At 44.2% G+C, this 23,887-nt stretch overlaps 1 protein-coding gene across 5 annotated transcripts in view; it reads right to left on the reverse strand.

Annotated features, from left to right (window-relative positions):
- The window catches only part of LOC106603719 (glutamate receptor 4), a 205,718-nt gene that overhangs the window by 76,557 nt on the left and 105,274 nt on the right, over nt 1-23,887 (reverse strand). For all 5 annotated transcript variants that reach the window (XM_014197748.3, XM_014197742.3, XM_045717277.2 and 2 more), the window contains exon 3: nt 6,531-6,770. In XM_014197748.3, coding sequence (XP_014053223.1) covers nt 6,531-6,770 — 240 coding nt within the window. The remainder of the gene's footprint in view (nt 1-6,530; nt 6,771-23,887) is intronic.

The following is a 23,887-nucleotide window of genomic DNA, read 5'->3' on the forward strand; positions in this document are numbered from 1 at the left end:
GAGAGAGAGAGAGTGAGAGAGAGAGAGAAAGACAGCGAGAAAAATAAGGATGGAGAGATAAATCAAATCAAAATGTATTGGTTACATGCAGATGTTATTGCGGGTGTAGCGAAACAGCAACCTTGGGAAAATCCTCTGCATTATCATTAACAGCAGACTCATACATTTCCTCAGCAAAAAAACAATGTACTGAGCAAATATCAAATAGTATTTTTACCAAATTACACAAACAACAAGTATGAGGTTAAAATTGGCAAAAAACACACACATTTCTTTCCACAAGTCTGTGGGGTGAGACAGGGATGCAGCTTAATCCCCACCCTCTTCAACATATATATCAACAAATTGGCGAGGGCACTAGAACAGTCGCAGCACCCGGCCTCACCCTACTAGAATCTGAAGACAAATGTCTACTGTTTGCTGATGATCTGGTGCTTCTGTCCCCAAACAATGAGGGCCTACCGCAGCACCTAGATCTTCTGTACAGATTCGGTCAGACCTGGGCACTGACGGTAAATCTCAGTAAGACAAAAATAATGGTGTTCCAAAAAAGGTCCAGTTGCCAGGACCACAAATACAAATTCCATCTAGAGACCGTTACCCAAGAGCACACAAAAAACTATACATACCTCGGCCTAAACATCAGCGCCACAGGTAACTTCCACAAACCTGTGAACGATCTGAGAGACAAGGCAAGAAGGGCCTTCTATGCCATCAAAAGGATCATCAAATTCGACATACCCATTAGGATCTGGCAAAAAATATTTGAATCGGTTAAATAACCCATTGCCCTTTATGGTTGTGAGATCTAGTGTCCGCTCATCAACCAAGAATTCACAAAATGTGACAAACACCAAATTGAGACTGCCTGCAGAATTTTGCAAAAATATCCTCTGTGTACAAAATAAAACACTAAATAATGCATGCAGAGCAGAATTAGGCCGATACATTCTAATTATCATAATCCAGAAATGAGCCGTTAAATTCTACAACCATCTAAAAGGAAGTGATTCCCAAACCTTCCATAACAAAGCCATCACCTACAAAGAGATGAACCTGGAGAAGTGTCCCCTAAGCAACCTGGTCCTGGGGCTCTGTTCACAAACACAAACAGACCCCACAGAGCCCCAGGACAGCAACACAGTTAGACCCAACCAAATCATGAGAAAATAAAAAGATAATTACTTGACACATTAGAAATAATTAACAAAAAAACAGAGCAAACTAGAATGCTATTTGGCCCTAAACAGAGAGTACACAGTGGCAGAATACCTGACCACTGTGACTGACCCAAACTTAACCTGTTATGGCTAGGGGGCAGTATTTTCACGGCTGGATAAAAAATGTACCCGTTTTAATCTGGTTACCACTCCTACCCAGTAACTAGAATATGCATATACTTATTACATATGGATAGAAAACACCCTAAAGTGTCTAAAACTGTTTGAATGGTGTCTGTGAGTATAACAGAACTCATTTGGCAGGCAGGAAGTGGCCTGTCTGACAAGGTGTCGTTCTTCTTGTCTCTGTTTATTGAAGAGTGAGGATCTTAGCTGTCCCGTGACACTTCCTACGGCTGCCATAGGGTCTCAGAAGGCGGTAAAAAGCTGAATCGTGGCTTTGCAGGCTCTGGCTGAAAAAAAGTAGCGCGTTTGGGTAGTGGCTGGTTACAGTACTGTGAGACTCAGGCTCGTGCCCGCGTCGACCGAAAGCTTTGTTTACTTTCCTCTGTTTAGCTAAATGGACATTCCCGGTCGGAATATTATTGCTTTTTTACGAGAAAAATGGCATAAAAATGGATTTTAAACAGTGGTTGACATGCTTCGAAGTACGGTAATGGAATATTTAGATTTTTTTTGTCACGAATTGCGCCATGCGCACGACCCTTATTTACCCTTTCAGATAGTGTCTGGAACGCACGAACAAAACGCCGCAATTTGGATATAACGATGGATTATTTTGGACCAAACCAACATTTGTTATTGAAGTAGCAGTCCTGGGAATGCATTCTGATGAAGACAACAAAAGGTAATCAAACTTTTATAATAGTAAATCTGATATTGGTGAGTGCTAAACTTGCCGGGTGTCTAAATAGCTAGCCCTGTGATGCCGGGCTATGTACTTAGAATATTGCAAAATGTGCTTTCACCAAAAAGCTATTTTAAAATCGGACATATCGAGTGCATAGAGGAGTTCTGTATCTATAATTCTTAAAATAATTGTTATGCTTTTTGTGAACGTTTATCGTGAGTAATTTAGTAAATTGTTAGCAAATTCCTCCGGAAGTTTGCGGGGGGGTATGCTAGTTCTGAACATCACATGCTAATGTAAAAAGCTGTTTTTTGATATAAATATGAACTTGATTGAACAAAACATGCATGTATTGTATAACATAATGTCCTAGGTGTGTCATCTGATGAAGATCATCAAAGGTTAGTGCTGCATTTAGCTGTCTTCTGGGTTTTTGTGACATTATATGCTAGCTTGAAAAATGGGTGTCTGATTATTTCTGGCTTGGTACTCTGCTGACATAATCTAATATTTTGCTTTCGCTGTAAAGCCTTTTTGAAATCGGACAGTGTGGTTAGATAAAGGAGAGTCTTGTCTTTAAAATGCTGTGAAATAGTCATATGTTTGAAAAATTGAAGTTTTTGTATTTTTGAGGAATTTGTAATTCGCGCCACGCCTATCATTGGATATTGGAGCAGGTGTTCCGCTAGCGGAACGTCTAGATGTAAGAGGTTTTAAGGAAAGCTTTGACTATGTACAGACTCAGTGAGCATAGCCTTGCTATTGAGAAAGGCCTACGTAGGCAGACCTGGCTCTCAAAAGAAGACAGGCTATGTGGTGCATACTGCCCAAAAAATTTGGTGGAAATGAGCTGCACTTCCTAACCTCCTACCAAATTCATGACCATATTAAAGACACATATTTCCTTTAGAGTACACAGATCCACAAAGAATTTGAAAACAAACCCAATTTTGATAAACTCCCATATCTATTCGGTGAAATACCACAGTGTGCCATCACTGCTTCAAGATTTGTGACCTGTTGCCACAAGAAAATGGCTACCAGTGAAGAACAAACACCATTGTAAATACAACCCATATTTGTGTTTATTTATTTTCCCTTTTGTACTTTAAGTATTTGGAGATAATATGACATTTGAAATGTCTTTATTCTTTTGGAACTTTTGTGAATGTACTGTGTACTGTTCATTTCTATTGTTTATTTCACTTTTGTTTATTATCTACTTCACTTGCTTTGGCAATGTTAACATATGTTTCCATGCCAATAAAGTCCTTAAATTGAGAGAGAGAGAGAGAGAGAGAGAGAGAGAGAGAGAGAGAGAGAGAGAGAGAGAGAGAGAGAGAGAGAGAGAGAGAGAGAGAGAGAGAGATGTGTGGAGTGTTTCTTGGCTCCGGCTTTGCTCATTAATGGAACAGGAACCTCAGGACCTCTGCCCAGTCCTCCCAGACAGCGAGACACACAGGAAGAGAGGGAGCGACAGAGAGAGAGAGGGAAAGAGAGAGATATAGAGAGGGAGAGAGAGAGAGGAGAGAGAGAGAGAGAGAGCAAGAGAGAGAGAGGGAGGGAGAGGGAGAGAGAGAAAGAGAGAGAGAGGGAAAGACAGAGATAGAGAGGGGGAGAGAGGGAGCGAGAGAGAGAGAGAGAGAGAGAGAGGGAGAGGGAAAGAGAGATAGAGAGGGGGAGTGAGAGAGAGGGAGAGAGAGAGAGAGTGAGAGTGAGAGGGAAAGACAGAGAGAGAGGGGGAGAGAGGGAGCGAGAGAGAGAGAGAGAGAGAGAGAGAGAGAGAGGGAAAGAGAGACAGAAAGGGGGAGTGAAAGAGAGAGAGGGAGAGAGAGAGAGGGAGAGAAAAACTCTCTGACAAACCTTTTCTATTAATACTACAGCCACACTAGGAGCTTCCTGGAAAGACATGGAGAATACCTGTCATCTCCAGTTTCCTCACTTGGGGCCAAAGAGGGCTACAGACCAAATCTACCAGTCAATCCATAGTCAAGTGTAGTGATGTCGGGTGCATCCTTCCTTCGTAATTAAACTAAGGAAAGGTTACATCCCAAATGGCACCCTATTCCCTTTATAGTACACTGCATCCCACAGGGCGCTGATCAAAAGTAGTTCACTAAATAGGGGATAGGGTGCCATTTGGGACGTAATCTATCCTTAGTTTCATTACGAATGAAATGATGCACCCGTTATCGCTACACTTGACTATCGATTGTTGGTGGTTGGAGATATCCCTCCAGTGGTGTGGAGGCTGTGCTTTGGCAAAGTGGGTGGGGTTATATCCTACCTGTTTGGCCCTGTCCGTGGGTTTCAGCGGATGGGGCCACAGTGTCTCCTGATCCCTTTTGTCTCAGCCTCCAGTATTTATGCTGCAGTAGTTTATGTGTCGGGGGGCTAGGGTGAGTCTGTCAAATCTGGAGTATTTCTCTTGTCTTTTCCGGTGTCCTGTGTGAATTTAAATATGCTCTCTCTAATTCTCTCTTTCTCCTTCTTTCTTTCTCTCTCTCGGAGGACCTGAGCCCTAGGACCATGCCTCAGGACCAGCTGGCTTGATGACTCCTTGCTGTCCCCAGTTCACCTGGCCGTGCTGCTGCTCCAGTTCCAACTGTTCTGCCTGCAGCTATGGAACACTGACCTGTTCACCGGACGTGCTACCTGTCCCAGACCTGTTGTCCCAGACCTGCTGGAACCCTGACCTATTCACCGGACGTGCTACCTGTCCCAGACCTGCTGTTTTCAACTCTCTAGAGACAGCAGGAGCGGTAGAGATACTCTCAAAGATCGGCTATGAAAAAGCCAACTGACACTTACTCTTGTGTTGCTGACTTGTTGCACCCTCGACAACTACTATGATTATTAACATTTGACAATGCTGGTCATTTATGAACATTTGAACATCTAGGCCATGTGCTGTTATAATCTCCACCCGGCACAGCCAGAAGAGGACTGGCCACCCCTCATAGCCTGGTTCCTCTCTAGGTTTCTTCCTAGGTTTTGGCCTTTCTAGGGAGTTTTTCCTAGCCACCGTGCTTCTACACCTGCATTGCTTGCTGTTTGGGGTTTTAGGCTGGGTTTCTGTACAGCACTTTGAGATATCAGCTGATGTAAGAAGGGCTATATAAATACATTTGATTTGATTTGATTTGATTGATTGGTAGATTTGGTCTGTAGCCCTCTTTGGCCCCAAGACACACATTATTTTTGTACAGCATCCATTCACACGTCCACTGGGTTTTCACATAGAGCAGGGGTATGCGAGGTGGATCGGAGTAGACAATGCAGGGTCTGGACCATAGAAATAGAATGACAAGAACTGACAATTACAGATAATTCTATTTATATGGGCAATATGGCCAATATGGACCAGACCATATAAATTGAATCACCCGTAATTTCCCATTCTAGACATTCTAATTCTAAGGATTGTAGTTGCTGTAGTGTCCTGAATGCACAGAGCCATAGATACACATTACAATCAGCATACATTATTAATGACGACCTGCAGATTATAAATACATGATCATTGTATTATACACCCTGTCTTTAGCACTTCTAGTCTATCTTGGCTTGGTTTCTACTGCCACTGTTTCCACTGTTTGCACTGTTTCTGCTAGTAAATCCAACAAGTTTGTAGTCACAAGCTTGATGTAGTCATTACGTGCTAGGAATATGGAACCAAATACTAAACTTTTGACTACTTTAATACACATATAAGTGAATATGTCCAAGTATTTTTGGTTCCCTAAAATGGGGGGGACTATGTACAAAACGGTAATTTCTAAACTGTTCATCTCATATGGATTAAAATACCCTAAAATTAAAGCTGACAATATGCACTTTAGTAATTGTATTATTTTAAAGTTCTGGAGAAGTTCTGGAGTACAGAGCCAAAACAACAAAAAATGTGTCACTACTAAAATACTTTTGGATCTCACTGTATGTACCCAGAAAATGCGTAGATATGGAGCCACCCCAGATTTGGCCCCTAGGCAGCAAGGCAGCCACTATCACTCCAAAATAACTAAAAACTGTAAATACATATTTAGATTCAAGTCATTGTCTCTATAGCTGAGAGTCTTATCTTTTAGATGCAATTAGAACCGAGTTGATAGCCCATAGCGTTCCAAAGTTAGAGCTAAAAGTTAGAGCCTCTAATGCCCATATCAGTTTCATCTTAGCTCATACCAGTATGTCATATTAGCTCAATCTCCAATTTCTCTGAGTATCACAGAAACACCACACTTTGAATGAATAACAGAAACATTTTCATGACAAGTTGCTATGGATGAAATGTACATTTTACTGCTTGACAGACAGTGTCTCTTTGCAATCATTATCAATTTGGGGTCCAAAATAACCCCTGTTGGGTTATTTTGTTGGTGCTTTTAGGGTTAAAAGTAGACTCAGTAATATGACAGTCATACACAGTGAGGATTCTCATACGTGTTAAAGGTAACACATCATTATACACATCATCACACACAAATTTGAGAACTTACCCCGGTCGGTGTCATAGAGGAAGACAAACTTGTTCCAGTCGTAGTGGTCGAGCAGCGAGAGCAGCGCCCCACGGATGGAGGGCCGGAGCTGCAGCGTGAATTGGCTCTCTCCCTCGGTGGGGAAGCTGGGCGTGATGAGGGAGATGTGCAGCGCCCCGCAGAACGACGTCAGTGTGTGCACAGAACGCTTGTCATACAGGCCGAAGATGGCGAAGACGCCCCGCGAGTACTGCGAGCAGACTGTGAGGAAGAGGGAGGGAAGGTGGAAGAGAGAGAGAGTGCGAGAGAGAGAGAGAGAGAGAGAGAGAGAGAGAGAGAGAGATAGGGGGAGAGGGAGGGAGGGCGAGAGTTACTTACACATTGCAGATAGTTCACTAACCCATTCAAATCCCTACAAGAGGATCCCTTTATAGCCTATGCAATAATAACTACCCCAAATGCACAAAATATCAATTTTTCTCTGATGTTTCCATCTTGAAACATGGTTTTCTTTCCCCATCAAAATGAAATAACGACATCGGGAAGTAATAGTCGCAAGTTTAAGGAGTCTCTCTACCTCCTTTCGTCACCCCTCTCCCTCTCTCTTTCTTCCCTCTCTCTCACCCTTTCACTGCCCTCTCCTTCATTCCCTCCCTCCCCCTCTCTCTCTCTCTCTCTCTCTCTCTCTCTCTTTCTCTCTCTCTCTCACACATGTTCTCTCTGCTAATAAACCAGCGGTGGTATTGTGATAGGATATGACCTGTAGGAGATAAACAACACACCGGCTTTAATCTGAAAATCTGTGTGTTGAGTCTTTACATACTGTAAACACTGCAGTAACAGTTTGCTTAAGGGACTTCCTCATTAAACCGCCTTGGTGTCTCGAGCGTCGATGCTGTAAATGCTTGCGCTTCGTGGTGTGTGGTGTGTGCTTAAAAAACACACCATAATAGACGGTTACACTGACTTCCTCGCATACTGTGAGTACGCAAATGAAAGAACGGCACACAGGGAAAAGTATTTGAACTGTTCCATTGTAATGGGATAAACACGTTTTCAGTTGTTGTTTTGTTGTTGCTATGCCGGGTTTGACAGGCGCATTGTTTCACAGTGCTACAGCGCTGTTGATTGTCCATTTATCTGCAGCTTGCAAATGCCTAAAGCTAAAGCAGAAGAAAGAGAGGAAGCGAGAGGGACAGAGAGAGAGAGTGTGAGAGAGAGGAGAGACAGAGAGAGTACCAGAGAGAGAATAAGAGAGAGAGTTTGAGTTTAAAAAACTTTATTGGGTCTGGGAAACCACAACACAATAAACACTCAAACAAACAAAAGCATGGTTAAACATCAATTAAAAACACAACACCAAATCTTCCTCTAAGTTAACAAGCACAACAACATCCGAATACCCCATATGCTCATAAACAACCCAATGTAATTAACCAGTGTGTAATAGGCAAACTCAGCCCTTAGTCTGCCAAATTGCTAATTTAGCTGCTCCTGACACAAAGTTAAGTAAGAGAACTACACCCCTTCGGCTAAACTTGTACTTTGGTGCAAATGTGACTCGTTTCAGGAAACTAGGCGTATGTCGCACGTCACTACTTCACAGGAGAGCAGTTTGAACGTAAATTTGGGGTACGTTTTTTGGCAGAAATGCTTCTGGAACATGTGAACTTTCATTTGCCTGAATAACAAACTTCTATGCCATCGGTAAATACGAATACAATTGATAAATTACCATCCTAGTTGGTTTAACCACAGAAAAAGACAGCAACCTTCCTGCTAGCAATGATTTACTGAGATAATGAGTGGGCTGGACATGCCAAGAGATGAGTTCAGATTGGTCTGCCATGTAGCGCGCGTCTGTCTATAACATGAGCTGGTCAGTATGTGTAGGTAATCCTACACAATCCTGTTTCTCTCCACTTTCTGAAGGACCACGGTTTGAAATAAGTGGAATTAGAGTATGATAGCTAAGGAAATGGAGTAAACACCTGTCTCAGGATTACATCTTCAAACTAAGGGCAACCATGGTATACGTGACAGAGGGAGAAGAGTCTATCCATGTATACGGGTAAGAGAGTCTAGCTAGTTACATTTTCAGATATTACACATTTCTAATTTAGTCAGAAATTCATTTTCAATTCAAGTTCAAATGTAACGTTAGCTGGTTGGCTCGCTAGCTAACGTTACGTGTATGATCTGTCTAGTAATATTATTCATATCTCAGAGCCATTTTCTTTGCTAGTTATAGCCTAATGTTAGTAAACGTTGCCAAAAAAGCATAATTAAATTGTTGCCATACGGTAAACTCATCCAAGACAAAAAAACAACATCCCCAAACTCAAAGGCTTTCATTGTTTTGAAAAAGTAATGGGGGTCCACACAGTCAAAAGCCTTCTCCTGACAGATTAGAAATGTCTAAAACATGTCTTAAGTTATCTCATTAGAGCGATCAGGTACACAGTGAGACTGGTCATTGTGGACCAACAGCCCCAGATATTATTTCAACCTGTTTGAGAGACACTTAGATATCATTTTATATTCTGCACACAGCAATGCAACAGGTCGACAATTTTTTAAAGAGTCAAATCACCCTTTTTTGGCAACAATGAAAGCACAGCATGTTGACAGGATACAGAAAGAGAACACTCATGAAAAGATTCACACACCACTTCATAACAATCCCCCCCAATAAATCCCCAAAAGTGCTTATAGAAATCAGATGGTAAACCATCGATGCCAGGGGCGTGATGAGAGCTGCATAACTGCTGTGGACAGCTCCTGCAGAGTAATGTCAGAGTCCTAAGCAGCTCTCTGCTCAGGGCCCAATTGAGGAAGTCCATGTAACAACTGTTCAGCACACAGAGGATCACAATCCTCCGCCTTATAGAGGGCAGAGTAGAAATACACGTCATGTTGGCGCATCTCACCGTCATCCGTGGTCACCTTCCCATCAGGGAGACGAAGGCAGACCATCTGTTTGCGAAGCAATGTTGACTGTCCTAGGTTAAAAAAAAAAGCGCTAGGAGCATCCATATCCTCGAGGGTAGCAAAACGAGACCTAATAAACGCACCCTTCACTCTTTCATGTAAAAACGACCTCAGTTCATGTCTCTTGCCCTGTAAATTCATGACTAGTCCGGGGTCATTCTGAGTGAGCAACTTCGATTCAATAGATTTGATGTCCTGTTCAAGGGCCCTGATATTCTCTTTAACTTCAATACTAGACAGAGCAGTTGACAAAACACATGTATTTGGGCCTTCCCAACCTCCCACCATTGTCTCAAGGACTCAAAAATCAATTTAATAACCCTCCATTTTTCCCAAAACAACAACAACTTTTCACAAAACATGGCGCCATGTAATAACTTACCATTAAATACCAATAAGGTGATGACCTTCGTGGACAAGACAAGTGAATATCAACAGTAACAATATGGTGATCAGAAAAACCCTACCACAGTAGTGCTCAGATACATACAACCTCTCTAATCTCGCTGCACTGACACGACCTTCATTAACTTTTAGCCATGTGTACTGCCTAACTTTTGCATTTCTTACTCTCCACACATCAGAAAGCTCAATCTCAGTTAATAGATCAGACAGACAAATTGCTGACCGCAAGTGAGGTTCTTCAGCAGTGCGATCAACAGTAAAATCTACTGTACAGTTCCAGTCCCCCCCTAAAACCATATATCTCTCTTGGTCACACTGTCTTAAGGTTTCCTTTATTTGATCAAATACAGCAATACGCTCTGTACCCTCACTGGGAGCATAAACATTCCAAAAAAACAACAACAAAAAAACATCGCCTTGACCAATAAAACCCGACCCTTGACATTCTCTGTTGTAGATACCACAGTCACCCATAAATCTGAGGAAAACAAGACTGCCACCCCAGCACTGAAATTAGTACCATAACTGAGTATATGCTGCACCTCCCACCACATACCCCAGTCAACCTCATTAGCCTCATCACTATGTGTCTCCTGTAGAAAAACTACATTAAGCCTTTTCTGTTTTATTACTTCTAATACCCAAGCCCTCTTATTCCTGTCCCTTCCTCCATTAATATTGAGAGAACTGACCCTTAGTATCTCCATATAGAAAAGAGAAAGGAAAAGCAGAAGAAACCACAGAGAAACCAGACAAAGAGAAAAAAGACACCCTATGAGGCATGATAATCATCATTGTTTAAATGTAATCTTAACCTTACCATGTTTCCCACTACCTTTTGCTGCTGTGACAGCAGTAACACATTTCCTCAAGCGGAAAAGCTTCTTCACACTCAACTGGTTCTGTAACACCACAGCTGACCTCCCAAACTAATCAACATTTTAAAAAATCTGCCAATTTAACAGATTTCCCAAAAGTCTGGTCCAGGAACCCATTTACCTCATCTACATTGTAAATTGAGTCGTCGCCAGCTGCTATTATATCATCAGGGATATCAGACATGTCCATATCCTTCTCCTGATCCTCCTCAATGGAGGCCACAGACCCCTGACTCCTCTCTGCCATATCCCTCTCAACACTCCCCCCTTGCACCCCATCACTAGTACCGGGCATCTCCTCCATTGCCAGGGAGACTAGCCCCAGCTGAACCCCCTCAAATCAAATTTATTGGTCACATACACATGGTTAGCAGATGTTATTGAGAGTGTAGCAAAATACTTATGCATCTAGTTCCGACAGTGCAACAATATCTAGCAACTAATATTTAACAATTCCACAACAACTACCTAATACACACAAATCTAAGTAAAGGAATGGAATATGTCAGAGCGCATAGGCTAAGATGCAATAGATAGTACAGAATACAGTATATACATATGAGATGAGTAATGCAAAATATGTAAACATTATTAAAGTGTCATTATTAAAGTGACTAGTATTCCATTTATTAAAGTGGCCAATGATTTCAAGTCTGTATGTAGGCATCATCCTCTCTGTGCTAGTGATGGCAGTTTAACAGTCTGATGGCCTTGAGATAGGAGCTGTTTTTCAGTCTCTCTGTCCCAGCTTTGATTCACCTGTACTGACCTCCCTTCTGAATGGTAGCAGGGTGAACAGGCAGTGGCTTGGGTGGTTGTTGTCCTTGATTATATTTTTGGCCTTCCTGTGACATCTGGTGCTGTAGGTATCCTGGAGGGCAGGTAATTTGCCCCCGGTGATGCGTTGTGCAGACTGCACCACCCTCTGGAGAGCCCTGCGGTTGTGGGCGGTGCAGTTGCCGTTCCAGGCGGCGATACAGCCTGACAGGATGCTCTCAATTGTGCATCTGTAAAAGTTTGTGAGGGTTTTAGTTGACAAGCCAAATTTCTTCAGCCTCCTGAGTTTGAAGAGGTGCTGTTGCGTTTGTCAGTGACGTGTATGCAGAGGAACTTAAAACTTTCCACCATCTCCACTGCTGTCATGTTGATATGGATAGTGGAGTGCTCCCTCTGCAGTTTCCTGAAGTCCACGATCATCTCCTTTGTTTTGTTGACATTGAGTGTGAGGTTATTTTCCTGACACCACACTCTGAGGGCCCTCACCTCCTCCCTGTGGGTCGTCTCGTTGTTGGTATTCAAGCCTACCACTGTAGTGTTGTCTGCAAACTTGATGATTGAGTTGGAGGCATGCATGGCCACGCAGTCATGGGTGAACAGGGAGTACAGGAGAGGGCTGAGAATGCACCCTTGTGGGGCCCCAGTGTTGAGGGTCAGCGAAGTGGAGATGTTGTTTCCTACCTTCATCACCTGGGGGTGGCCCATCAGGAAGTCCAGGACCCAATTGCACAGGGCGGGGTTGAGACCCAGGGCCTCAAGCTTAATGATGAGCTTGGAGGGTACTATGGAGTTGAAAGCTGAGCTATAGTCAATGAACAGCATTCTTACATAGGTATTCCTATTGTCCAGATTGGATAGGGCAGTGTGCATCATCTGTGGACCTATTGGGGCGGTAAGGAAATCGAAGTGGGTCTAGGTTGACAGGTAAGGTGGAGGGGATATGATCCTTAACTTGCCTCTCAAAGCACTTCATGATGACAGAAGTGAGTGCTAAGGGGTGATAGTCATTTAGTTCAGTTACCTTTGCATTCTTGGGTTCAGGAACAATGGTGGCCATCTTGAAGCATGTGGGGACAGCAGACGGGGATAGGGAGAGATTGAATATGTCTGTAGGCACATCAGCCAGCTGGTCTGCGCATGCTCTGAGGACGCATGCTCTGAGGACACGGGTAGGGATGTCGTCTGGGCCGGCAGCCTTGCAAGGGTTAAATGTCTTACTCACGTCAGCCACGGAGAAGGAGAGCCAACAGTCCTTGGTAGCTGGCCGCGTTGATGGCACTGTGTTATCCTTAACGCTGGCAAAGAACGTGTTTAGCTTGTCTGGCAGCAAGACGTCGGTGTCCACAACGTGGCTGGTTTTCCTTTTGTAGTCCATGATTAACTGTAAACCCTGCCACATACATCCTGTGTCTGAGCCGTTGAATTGCGACTCCACTTTGTCTCATTATTGACATTTTGCCTGTTCGATTGCCTTGCGGAGGGAACGACTACTCTCTTTTTATTCTGCCATTTTCCCTATCACCTTGCCATGGTTAAATGCGGTGCTTCGTGCTTTCAGTTTTGTGTGAATGATGCCATCTATCCACGGTTTCTGGTTAGGGTAGGTTTAATAGTCACAGTGGGTACAACATCTCCTATACACTTCTTTATGAAATCTGTAACCGGCTCTGTGTACACGTCAATATTATACCCGGAACATATCCCAGTCCGCGTGTTCAAAACAATCTTGAAGCGTGGATTCACATTGGTCAGACCAGCATTGAATAGTCCTTAGCACGGGCGCATCCTGTTTGAGTTTCTGCCTATAGGAAGGGGAGCAAAATGGAGTCGTGGTCAGATTTCCCCGAAAGGAAGGCGGGGCAGGGTCTTGTATGCATCCTGGAAGTTAGAGTAGCAATGGTCCAGTGTTTATCCAGCACAAGTGCTACAGGCAATATGCTGATTGAATTTAGGTATCCTTTTCCTCAAATTTGCTTTGTTAAAATCCCCAACTAAAATAAATGCAGCCTCAGGATATATAGTTTCCAGTTTGCATAAAGTCCAGTGAAGTTCCTTGTGGGCCCTCGTGTTATCGGCTTGAGCGGGGATATACACGGCTGTGACAAAAACCGAAGAGAATTCTCTTGAGAGATAATACAGTCGATAATACAGTTTGATTGTGAGGAATTCTAGGTCAGGTGAACAAAAGCACTTGAGTTCCTGTATGTTGTTACAATTACACCATGAGTCGTTAAAACCTCTTACATCTAGACGTTCCGCTAGCGGAACACCTGCTCCAATATCCAATGATAGGCGTGGCGCGAATTACAAATTCCTCAAAAATACAAAAACGTCAATTTTTCAAACATATGACTATTTTACAGCATTTTAAAGACAAGACTCTCCTTTATCTAACCACACTGTCCGATTTCAAAAAGGCTTTACAGCGAAAGCAAAACATTAGATTATGTCAGCAGAGTACCCAGACAGAAATAATCAGACACCCATTTTTCAAGCTAGCATATAATGTCACAAAAAACAAAACCACAGCTAAATGCAGCACTAACCTTTGATGATCTTCATCAGATGACACGCCTAGGACATTATGTTATACAATACATGCATGTTTTGTTCAATCAAGTTCATATTTATATAAAAAAACAGCTTTTTACATTAGCATGTGATGTTCAGAACTAGCATTCCCACCGAACACTTCCGGTGAATTTACTAAATTACTCACGATAAACGTTCACAAAAAAACATAACAATTATTTTAAGAATTATAGATACAGAACTCCTTTGTGCAATCGAGGTGTCCGATTTTAAAATAGCTATTCGGTGAAAGCACATTTTGCAATATTCTGAGTAGATAGCCCAGCCATCACGGCTAGCTATTTTGACACCCACCACGTTTAGCCCTGACCAAACTCCGATTTACTATTAGAAAAGTTTGATTACCTTTGGTGTTCTTCGTCAGAATGCACTCCCAGGACTGCTACTTCAATAACAAATGTTGGTTTGGTTCAAAATAATCCATAGTTATATCCAAATAACGGCGTTTTGTTCGTGCGTTCAAGACACTATCCGAAGTGTAAATAAGGGTCACGCGCACGACGCATTTCGTGACAAAAAAATTCTAAATATTCCATTACCGTACTTCGAAGCATGTCAACCGCTGTTTAAAATCCATTTTTATGACATTTTTCTCGTAAAAAAGCGATAATATTCTGACCGGGAAAGCGTGTATACGTACAAAGAGAGAGAAAATAAAAGCATGGGATCCCCTCGTGCACGAGCCTGAATTTCATAGTACTGTGACTGGCCACTATCCAAACGCGCTAATGTTTTTCAGCCAGAGCCTGCAAAGCCACGATTCAGCTTTTTGCCGCCTTCTGAGAGCCCATGGGAGCTGTAGGAAGTGTCACGTAACAGCAGAGATCCCCTGTATTGGATAGAGATAATCAACAAGTCCAAGAAATGGTCAGACAGGGTACTTCCTGTACAGAATCTTCTCAGGTTTTGGCCTGCCAAATGAGTTCTGTTATACTCACAGACACCATTCAAACAGTTTTAGAAACTTTGGGGTGTTTTCTATCCAAAGCTAATAATTATATGCATATTCTAGTTTCTGGGCAGGAGTAATAATCAGATTAAATCGGGTACGTTTTTTATCCGGCCGTGAAAATACTGCCCCCTAGCCATAACAGGTTAATCATGAAAAAACATTTTTATTCCTGTCGGCGTGATGCACTGAGAATCCAGGTGGCTGTACTGACTCCGACAGTATATCCCGATAGAGCCATGTTTCCGTGAAACAGAGTGTGTTACAATCCCTGTTGTCTCTCTGGAAAGAAACCTTTGCCCTGATCTCGTCAACTTTGTTAACTAAGGACTATAAATTAGCAAGTAATATACTTGGAGGCGGTGAGTGATGTGCATGCCTCCTAAGTCTGACTAGAAGACCGTTCTGACTCCGTCTTCTCCGGCGACATTGTTTTGGGTCGGCCGCTGGAATCAGTTCAAATGCCCTGGGTGGTGCGGACAAAGGATCCGCTTCGGGAAAGTTGTATCACTGGTCGTAGTGCTGGTAAGTTGACGCCGCTCTGATATCCAATAGTTCTTCCCAGCTGTATGTAATAACATAAGATTTTCTTGGCTAACAATGTAAGAAATAATACATATAAAAAAAAAGAAATTCTGCAAAGTTTCCTAAGGAATTGAAGCGAGGCAGCCCTCTCTGTCGGTGCCATTGCCATGGAGACTAGCTCCACCTGAACCCCCTCCTCTACCCCATCAGTCGTAGATCTCCTCACCAGTCTGGGGAAATGGCTCCCCAGATCCATCCTTAACTCCTACAACAATATCTTTCTGCTGCACATCAGACACTATGTTCCCCTCTGGCACAAGCTGCAACTCAGTACCCTCAACACAAACAACTTGTTCCTCAGCAACAGGTGCTTGTGGCTGCTCTACCACTGTCGGCCCACCTCTCCATACATCAGTGGGCCCAGACGTTATGAGGACCACCTGCGTCCTGTCCTCCGCCTTCTCCCTTTTCAGGCAAGCAGGTCGCTTTTTGCCAACATCCCTACACTCAAAAAAACGTTGACTTCCCGTACTAGCATAAGCCATATACAGTCTGTTGTCATTCTTGACTTTAAACGATAACTCCAAAGTCTACTCCGGTGAGTACAAAAACATAAACACCTGTCACCAAAACGACATAACCTGTTTCAGTTTGCATCCCAGCGGGACAATTTTAATTGAACTTGTAAACTTCCCAAACCACAATAACATTGGGAATAAATGGCTGTACATGCAAAATCGTAACCCTTTTTGATGGAGAAAAAAGCTCACCAGAGCAAATTTGAATAAACATACCTTTAAGATTTAAGAAACCTTTACCATTCGATCGACAAGACGCTCTTCATTAAGAAAAACCACCACCGCTTTATTCATCCACGACGCATAAAGAACATTTTCATAGCCTTCCTTCTCTCCTACGGCGACCAGAAACTCCTCCACAGTGACAGTACTGTAGCTTCAGTAACACAGTTGAAGCCGGGCCGAAGTGACAAGGATGGCATCCCCATGTGGGTCGCCATCCCCTCCAAAACCAGGCCAATTCCAACAACAAATCCAATATACCTAATTATACCACAAACATTTTTCAATAATAATCATCCAAAGGAAAAGGAAAACCACCAAGAAAAGGAAACAAAAAAGAAAACACAGGCAATCTAACTCCAGACACCAACACTCCCAGCATGCAGAGCGAGAGAGACACATAAAGACAGAGAGAGAGCGAGAAAGGGAGAGAAAGAGAGAGAGAGAGACAGAGGGTGAGAGAGAAAGAGAGAGCGAGAGAGAAAAAGAAAGAAAGACAGAGGGAGAGAAAGACAGAGAGGGAGATGACTTTTGAGTTTCTTTCTCCTTTTGTTCTACACACAATTAGACACAAGTGATTTGCCCGACATCAAGGCTTTGTTCAAAAAGGATTCTTCGGCTGTCCCTATAAGATAACTATTTTTAGTTCCAGGGAGAACCGTTTTTGGTGTCACATAGAACCATTTTGGAACGTATAAGGGTTCTATCTGGAACCAAAAGGGTTCTATCTGGAACCAAAAAAGGTTATTCAAAGGGTTCTCCTATGGGGACAGCTGAAGAACCATTTTAGGCTCTAGATAGCACCCTATTTTCGAAGAGTGTAGTCATGTAGGACTAATGGAACACACTGATGCACAGGTTGACTTATAACCCACAGTCCCTGCGGTTCATTCCACAGGGTGGGTTTAGGGTCATTAAATATTGTGTGCATGAAGGGCAGGTGGGTGGCGGGCGTATTTAATAAAAAGAAAACAATACCTTAAAAAATGCCTAAATGTATCATTCTTGTGTTTATATTTATATCTATAGGCTACATTGAGGTTTTTCTTTCATTATTTTAGGTTATCTGGCATTAGTGCATAAGCCTAAGCTTTAAGGACTATCTCTACGCTCGCCAAATAGCCTACATGGCAATCAACAAATGGTTTTGAGAATGGGCAGAGAAAGTCAACGTCCATCCATGGCCGCAAAAAGGACAATGTCGAAGTTGAATTCAATAAGATTTGCAAATGGAGAGTTGAAAATAAAGAGAAGGGAGGGCCAGAAAAGTAATGTTTGGGAAAGATTTGATGAAGGAGTGTCTATGTCAGGGTTCCCAAACTGGCGGCCCGCGGGTGGTTTTATTTGGCCCCCCAAGTTCTCCAAGTATTCCCACACGTAATAAAGACACACATGATCGTATACAAATGAAAGCAAGGTTTCAAATGATTATGCTTTAGTCAAACATTATCTCTGTTTGTGCTTCTTGCGGTCAATTTGCAGTCTACAAATTATTTGTAATTATGTTCCGGCCTCCCGACCATCCTTTCAAGAAAAAATCGTCCCCCGGCTGAATCTGCTCTATGTTATGTGTGATGATTGTGAGGTGCTATACAACTTTGACTGTCACAAGATGGGGACTTCAAATAGGCCTATGGCTCGTCAAGGGAACTGTTGCCTACTGTTCAGATGGGTTAAATAGAAACTGAAATCTGGACACTGACTGTAGGTCTTTAACCTCTCACATAGCCTTAATATTAACTCCTGCAGAATTAAGCATTTCTTTCAGTAAAATGATAAACCAAATGTAGGCTTAATTTTGACTTGGGAACAGAAGTGGAGTAATATGATTTCTTCCAGCATCTTGAGAGAACGCGAATGCGCAGTTAGATACCATCTGTAGAGGTGCTATCTTTATCAGCATCATAAAAGCTCATAGTATTTCAACCACATACAATATGCATCCGAGACAAACTGATGTTATTTGAACATTTTGCTAAGAAAATCTTTCCTATTTTTCTTTCCCAGTTATTGCATTTTCTCCTTGGTCCCTAATCATCTTTGCGAAAGAAGCAGATACGGCATAGAAAACTTTACCGATGTCAACTAGATTAAAGCATGAATTCTATTGATTTATGACATTATTCTGGTGAGTGTCACGTCCTGGCCAGTATAAGGTTAATTGTTTTTGTAGTTTGGTCAGGACGTGGCAGAGGGTATTTGTTTTATGTGGTTCGGGGTGATGTGTTTGTGTAAAGGGTGTTTGATTTAGTATTTCCGGGTTTTTGGTTGATGGTCTATGTGTTTGTATTCTATGATTAGTCTGGTGTGTGTGTTTCTATGTTTGGTTAATTGTTTTGTTATTTTGTATGTTCATTTTGGAAGTTAATAAATCTCAAGATGAGCATACACATACCTGCTGCGTTTTGGACCTCCATTACTGACGACAAGCGTGACAGAATCACCCACCACTCAAGGACCAAGCAGCAGAAGAAGGAGCAGAGGGAATTCGAGTTGGACTGGCGGGAGAAGTGGACCTGGGAGGAAGTTCTGGACGGGGCCGGACCTTGGCACCAGGCTGAGGATTATCGCCGCCCGCAGTGGGAAATTGAGGCAGCCAAGGCAGAGAGGCGGAGGTACGAGGCCAAGTACGCGCTGAGGGAGAAGCACGAGAGGCACCCCCAATAATTTTTTTTTGGGGGGCACACGGGTAGTTTGGCTAGGCGTAAGAAGAGCCGGAAGCCAGCTACCCGTGGTTATATGGAGGAGCGTATGGGGTGGAGAGCGCTATGTTTCGCTGAGGAGCGCACTATTTCACCCATACGCACGCACAGTCCGGTGCGCGTTATTCCAGCCCCTCGCAGGTGCCGTGCTAGAGCGGGCATCCAGCCTGGTAGGAGGATGCCTGCGCAGCGCATCTGGTCGCCGGTACGCCTCCGAGGACCAGGCTACCCAACTCCCGCTCTACGCACGGCTACCATCAGGCCCCTGCACAGCCCAGTCTGCCCTGTACGAGCACCCCGCTCGTACAGGGCTACTAGTTCCATCCAGCCTAGACGGGTTGTGCAGGAGGTAAGATCGAGACCGACTGTGCGCCTCCATAGCCCTGGGTTTCCAGCTCCTGTCTCTCGTGCGGACCCGGAAGTGCGTCAACCCAGTCCGACTCGTCCTGTTCATGCTCCCCGCACTAGCCTGGAGGTGCGTGTTCATAATCTGGTAAGCCCAGTACCAGCACCACGCACCAGGCTACAAGTGCGTCAACCCAGCCACGCCAGTCAACAGTCACCAGAGCTGCCCGCCAGTCAACAGTCACCAGAGCTGCCCGCCAGTCAACAGTCGTCACCAGAGCTGCCCGCCAGTCAACAGTCGTCATCAGAGCTGCCCGCCAGTCAACAGTCGTCATCAGAGCTGCCCGCCAGTCAACAGTCGTCATCAGAGCTGCCCGCCAGTCAACAGTCGTCATCAGAGCTGCCCGCCAGTCAACAGTCGTCATCAGAGCTGCCCGCCAGTCAACAGTCGTCATCAGAGCTGCCCGCCAGTCAACAGTCGTCATCAGAGCTGCCCGCCAGTCAACAGTCGTCATCAGAGCTGCCCGCCAGTCAACAGTCGTCATCAGAGCTGCCCGCCAGTCAACAGTCGTCATCAGAGCTGCCCGCCAGTCAACAGTCGTCAGAGAGGTCAGACTGCCCTGAACTGCCGGAGTGGCCAGACTGCCCTGAACTGCCGGAGTGGCCAGACTGCCCTGAACTGCCGGAGTGGCCAGACTGCCCTGAACTGCCGGAGTGGCCAGACTGCCCCGAACTGCCGGAGTGGCCAGACTGCCCCGAACTGCCGGAGTGGCCAGACTGTCCCGAACTGCCAGACTGCCCAGACTGTCCCGAACTGCCAGACTGCCCAGACTGTCCCGAACTGCCAGACTGCCCAGACTGTCCCGAACTGCCAGACTGCCCAGACTGTCCCGAACTGCCAGACTGCCCAGACTGTCCCGAGTTGCCAGACTGCCCAGACTGTCCCGAGTTGCCAGACTGCCCAGACTGTCCCGAGTTGCCAGACTGCCCAGACTGCCCCGAGTTGCCAGACTGTCCCGAGCTGCCAGACTGCCCAGACTGTCCCGAGCTGCCAGACTGCCCAGACTGTCCCGAGCTGCCAGACTGCCCCGACAGCCTGGAACGGCCTGAGCCGGAGCCACCTCCAGAAATAGGTGGGTTGGGGAGGGGGGGTGTAGCACAGTGCCGTCGTTGACGGCAGCCACCCTCCCTTCCCTCCCTTTAGAAAAGGGGATTTTTTTTTGGTGTTGCTTGGGGGTTCTTTTTTGTTAAGGTGCTTCTGGGGTAGCACCTTTAAGGGGGGGGGTACTGTCACATCCTGGCCAGTATAAGGTTAATTGTTTTTGTAGTTTGGTCAGGACGTGGCAGAGGGTATTTGTTTTATGTGGTTCGGGGTGGTGTGTTTGTGTAAAGGGTGTTTGATTTAGTATTTCCGGGTTTTTGGTTGATGGTCTATGTGTTTGTATTCTATGATTAGTCTGGTGTGTGTGTTTCTATGTTTGGTTAATTGGGGTTGGGACTCTCAGTTGAAGGCAGGTGTTGTCTATCTGCCTTTGATTGAGAGTCCCATATATTAGGGTGTGTTTGTGTGTGTGATTTGTGGGTGATTGTTCTGTGTTGAGCCTATGCTTTGCAGACTGTCAGTTTATCGTTCGTTTTGTTGTTTGTTGTTTTTGTATTCGTGTTGATTTAATTAAATGTTCAAAATGAACAACTGCACACCTGCTGCGTATTGGTCTACCTTTTCTGATGACGATTTCGCATTATCGTCAGAAGACGAAGATACTTGTGACAGTGAGCAAGGGCTTATTTAGTATTCTAATGCAACATAGGCCTAATGACAGAAGCGAAGCTGCTTGTATCTAATTATAGACAATATGACTAACAAATAGCCTACCAAAATGTCGGAAATTATAAGCAGAAACATATCTAAATCAGGCAACAACAAAAAATCCTGCCCCCCGTCAATAAATTGCTCCGCCATCTCTGACTCTAGCCTACAGCACAATTTCTATATTAGCGGTTTAGGGTCAGGTGCGGACCTCAGATTTTAAGATTATCACATATATTTGGGCGGTTGTGGATGGGTTATTAGCAATTGTGGGCGGGTGCGGGTGACCAAACAGCTAACCCTGTACCACTAACACACACACACTGGACCAGTGTATTGTGTTATGCTGCATCATATTTTAGCCTAGCACATCATGTAGCTTTGTGTGTCATATCACTGTCTGTTTAGGATCATGTTGTAGTCTGTGTAGTCTGTTTAGGATCATGGTGTAGTCTGTGTAGTCTGTTTAGGATCATGTCGTAGTCAGTTTAGGATCATGGCGTAGTCTGTTTAGGATCATGTCGTAGTCTGTTTAGGATCATGTCGTAGTCAGTTTAGGATCATGGCGTAGTCTGTTTAGGATCATGTCGTAGTCTGTTTAGGATCATGGCGTAGTCTGTTTAGGATCATGTCGTAGTCTGTTTAGGATCATGTCGTAGTCTGTTTAGGATCATGGCGTAGTCAGTTTAGGATCATGTCGTAGTCTGTTTAGGATCATGTCGTAGTCTGTTTAGGATCATGTTGTAGTCAGTTTAGGATCATGTTGTAGTCAGTTTAGGATCATGTTGTAGTCAGTTTAGGATCATGTTGTAGTCAGTTTAGGATCATGTCGTAGTCAGTTTAGGATCATGTTGTAGTCTGTGTAGTCTGTTTAGGATCATGTCGTAGTCTGTTTAGGATCATGTTGTAGTCAGTTTAGGATCATGTTGTAGTCAGTTTAGGATCATGTCGTAGTCAGTTTAGGATCATGTTGTAGTCTGTGTAGTCAGTTTAGGATCATGTCGTAGTCAGTTTAGGATCATGTTGTAGTCAGTTTAGGATCATGTCGTAGTCTGTTTAGGATCATGGCGTAGTCTGTTTAGGATCATGGCGTAGTCAGTTTAGGATCATGTCGTAGTCAGTTTAGGATCACGGCGTAGTCTGTTTAGGATCATGGCGTAGTCTGTTTAGGATCATGTCGTAGTCTGTGTAGTCTGTTTAGGATCATGTCGTAGTCTGTGTAGTCTGTTTAGGATCATGGCGTAGTCTGTGTAGTCTGTTTAGGATCATGGCGTAGTCTGTGTAGTCTGTTTAGGATCATGGCGTGGTCTGTGTAGTCTGTTTAGGATCATGGCATGGTCTGTGTAGTCTGTTTAGGATCATGGCGTGGTCTGTGTAGTCTGTTTAGGATCATGGCGTAGTCTGTGTAGTCGGTTTAGGATCATGTCGTAGCCTGTGTAGTCAGTTTAGGATCATGGCGTGGTCTGTGTAGTCTGTTTAGGATCATGGCGTAGTCTGTGTAGTCTGTTTACGATCATGGCGTGGTCTGTGTAGTCTGTTTAGGATCATGTCGTAGTCTGTTTAGGATCATGGCGCAGTCTGTGTAGTCAGTTTAGGATCATGTCGTGGTCTGTGTAGTCTGTTTAGGATCATGCCGTAGTCTGTGTAGTCTGTTTAGGATCATGGCGTGGTCTGTGTAGTCGGTTTAGGATCATGTCGTAGCCTGTGTAGTCAGTTTAGGATCATGGCGTGGTCTGTGTAGTCTGTTTAGGATCATGGCGTAGTCTGTGTAGTCTGTTTAGGATCATGGCGTGGTCTGTGTAGTCTGTTTAGGATCATGTCGTAGTCTGTTTAGGATCATGGCGCAGTCTGTGTAGTCAGTTTAGGATCATGGCGTAGTCTGTGTAGTCTGTTTAGGATCATGGCGTGGTCTGTGTAGTCAGTTTAGGATCATGGCGTGGTCTGTGTAGTCTGTTTAGGATCATGGCGTGGTCTGTGTAGTCTGTTTAGGATCATGGCGTGGTCTGTGTAGTCTGTTTAGGATCATGGCGCTGTCTGTGTAGTCTGTTTAGGATCATGGCGTAGTCTGTGTAGTCTGTTTAGGATCATGGCGTAGTCTGTGTAGTCTGTTTAGGATCATGGCGTGGTCTGTGTAGTCTGTTTAGGATCATGGCGTAGTCTGTGTAGTCTGTTTAGGATCATGGCATGGTCTGTGAAGTCTGTTTAGGATCATGGCGTGGTCTGTGTAGTCTGTTTAGGATCATGGCGTAGTCTGTGTAGTCTGTTTAGGATCATGGCGTGGTCTGTGTAGTCTGTTTAGGATCATGGCGTAGTCTGTGTAGTCTGTTTAGGGTCATGGCTGCTATGAGTGATGCACATGTGGTTAACATGTTCACCGTGAACGCACCTGCTCCCAGGGTTATTTGTGATGAGTGTGTGTGTGTGTGTGTGTGTGTGTGTGTGTGTGTGTGTGTGTGTGTGTGTGTGTGTGTGTGTGTGTGTGTGTGTGTGTGTGTGTGTGTGTGTGTGTGTGTGTGTGTGTGTGTGTGTGTGTGTAAGGGGAAGGTACAGTACAGGGGTAGAGGGGTTAGGGGTAGAGGGGTTAGTGAGGGCCTCCACTGAACC

Source organism: Salmo salar, chromosome 04 (genome assembly GCF_965601325.2).
Source record: "Salmo salar chromosome 04, fSalSal1, whole genome shotgun sequence".
In the NCBI taxonomy this organism is placed as follows: Eukaryota; Metazoa; Chordata; class Actinopteri; order Salmoniformes; family Salmonidae; genus Salmo; species Salmo salar.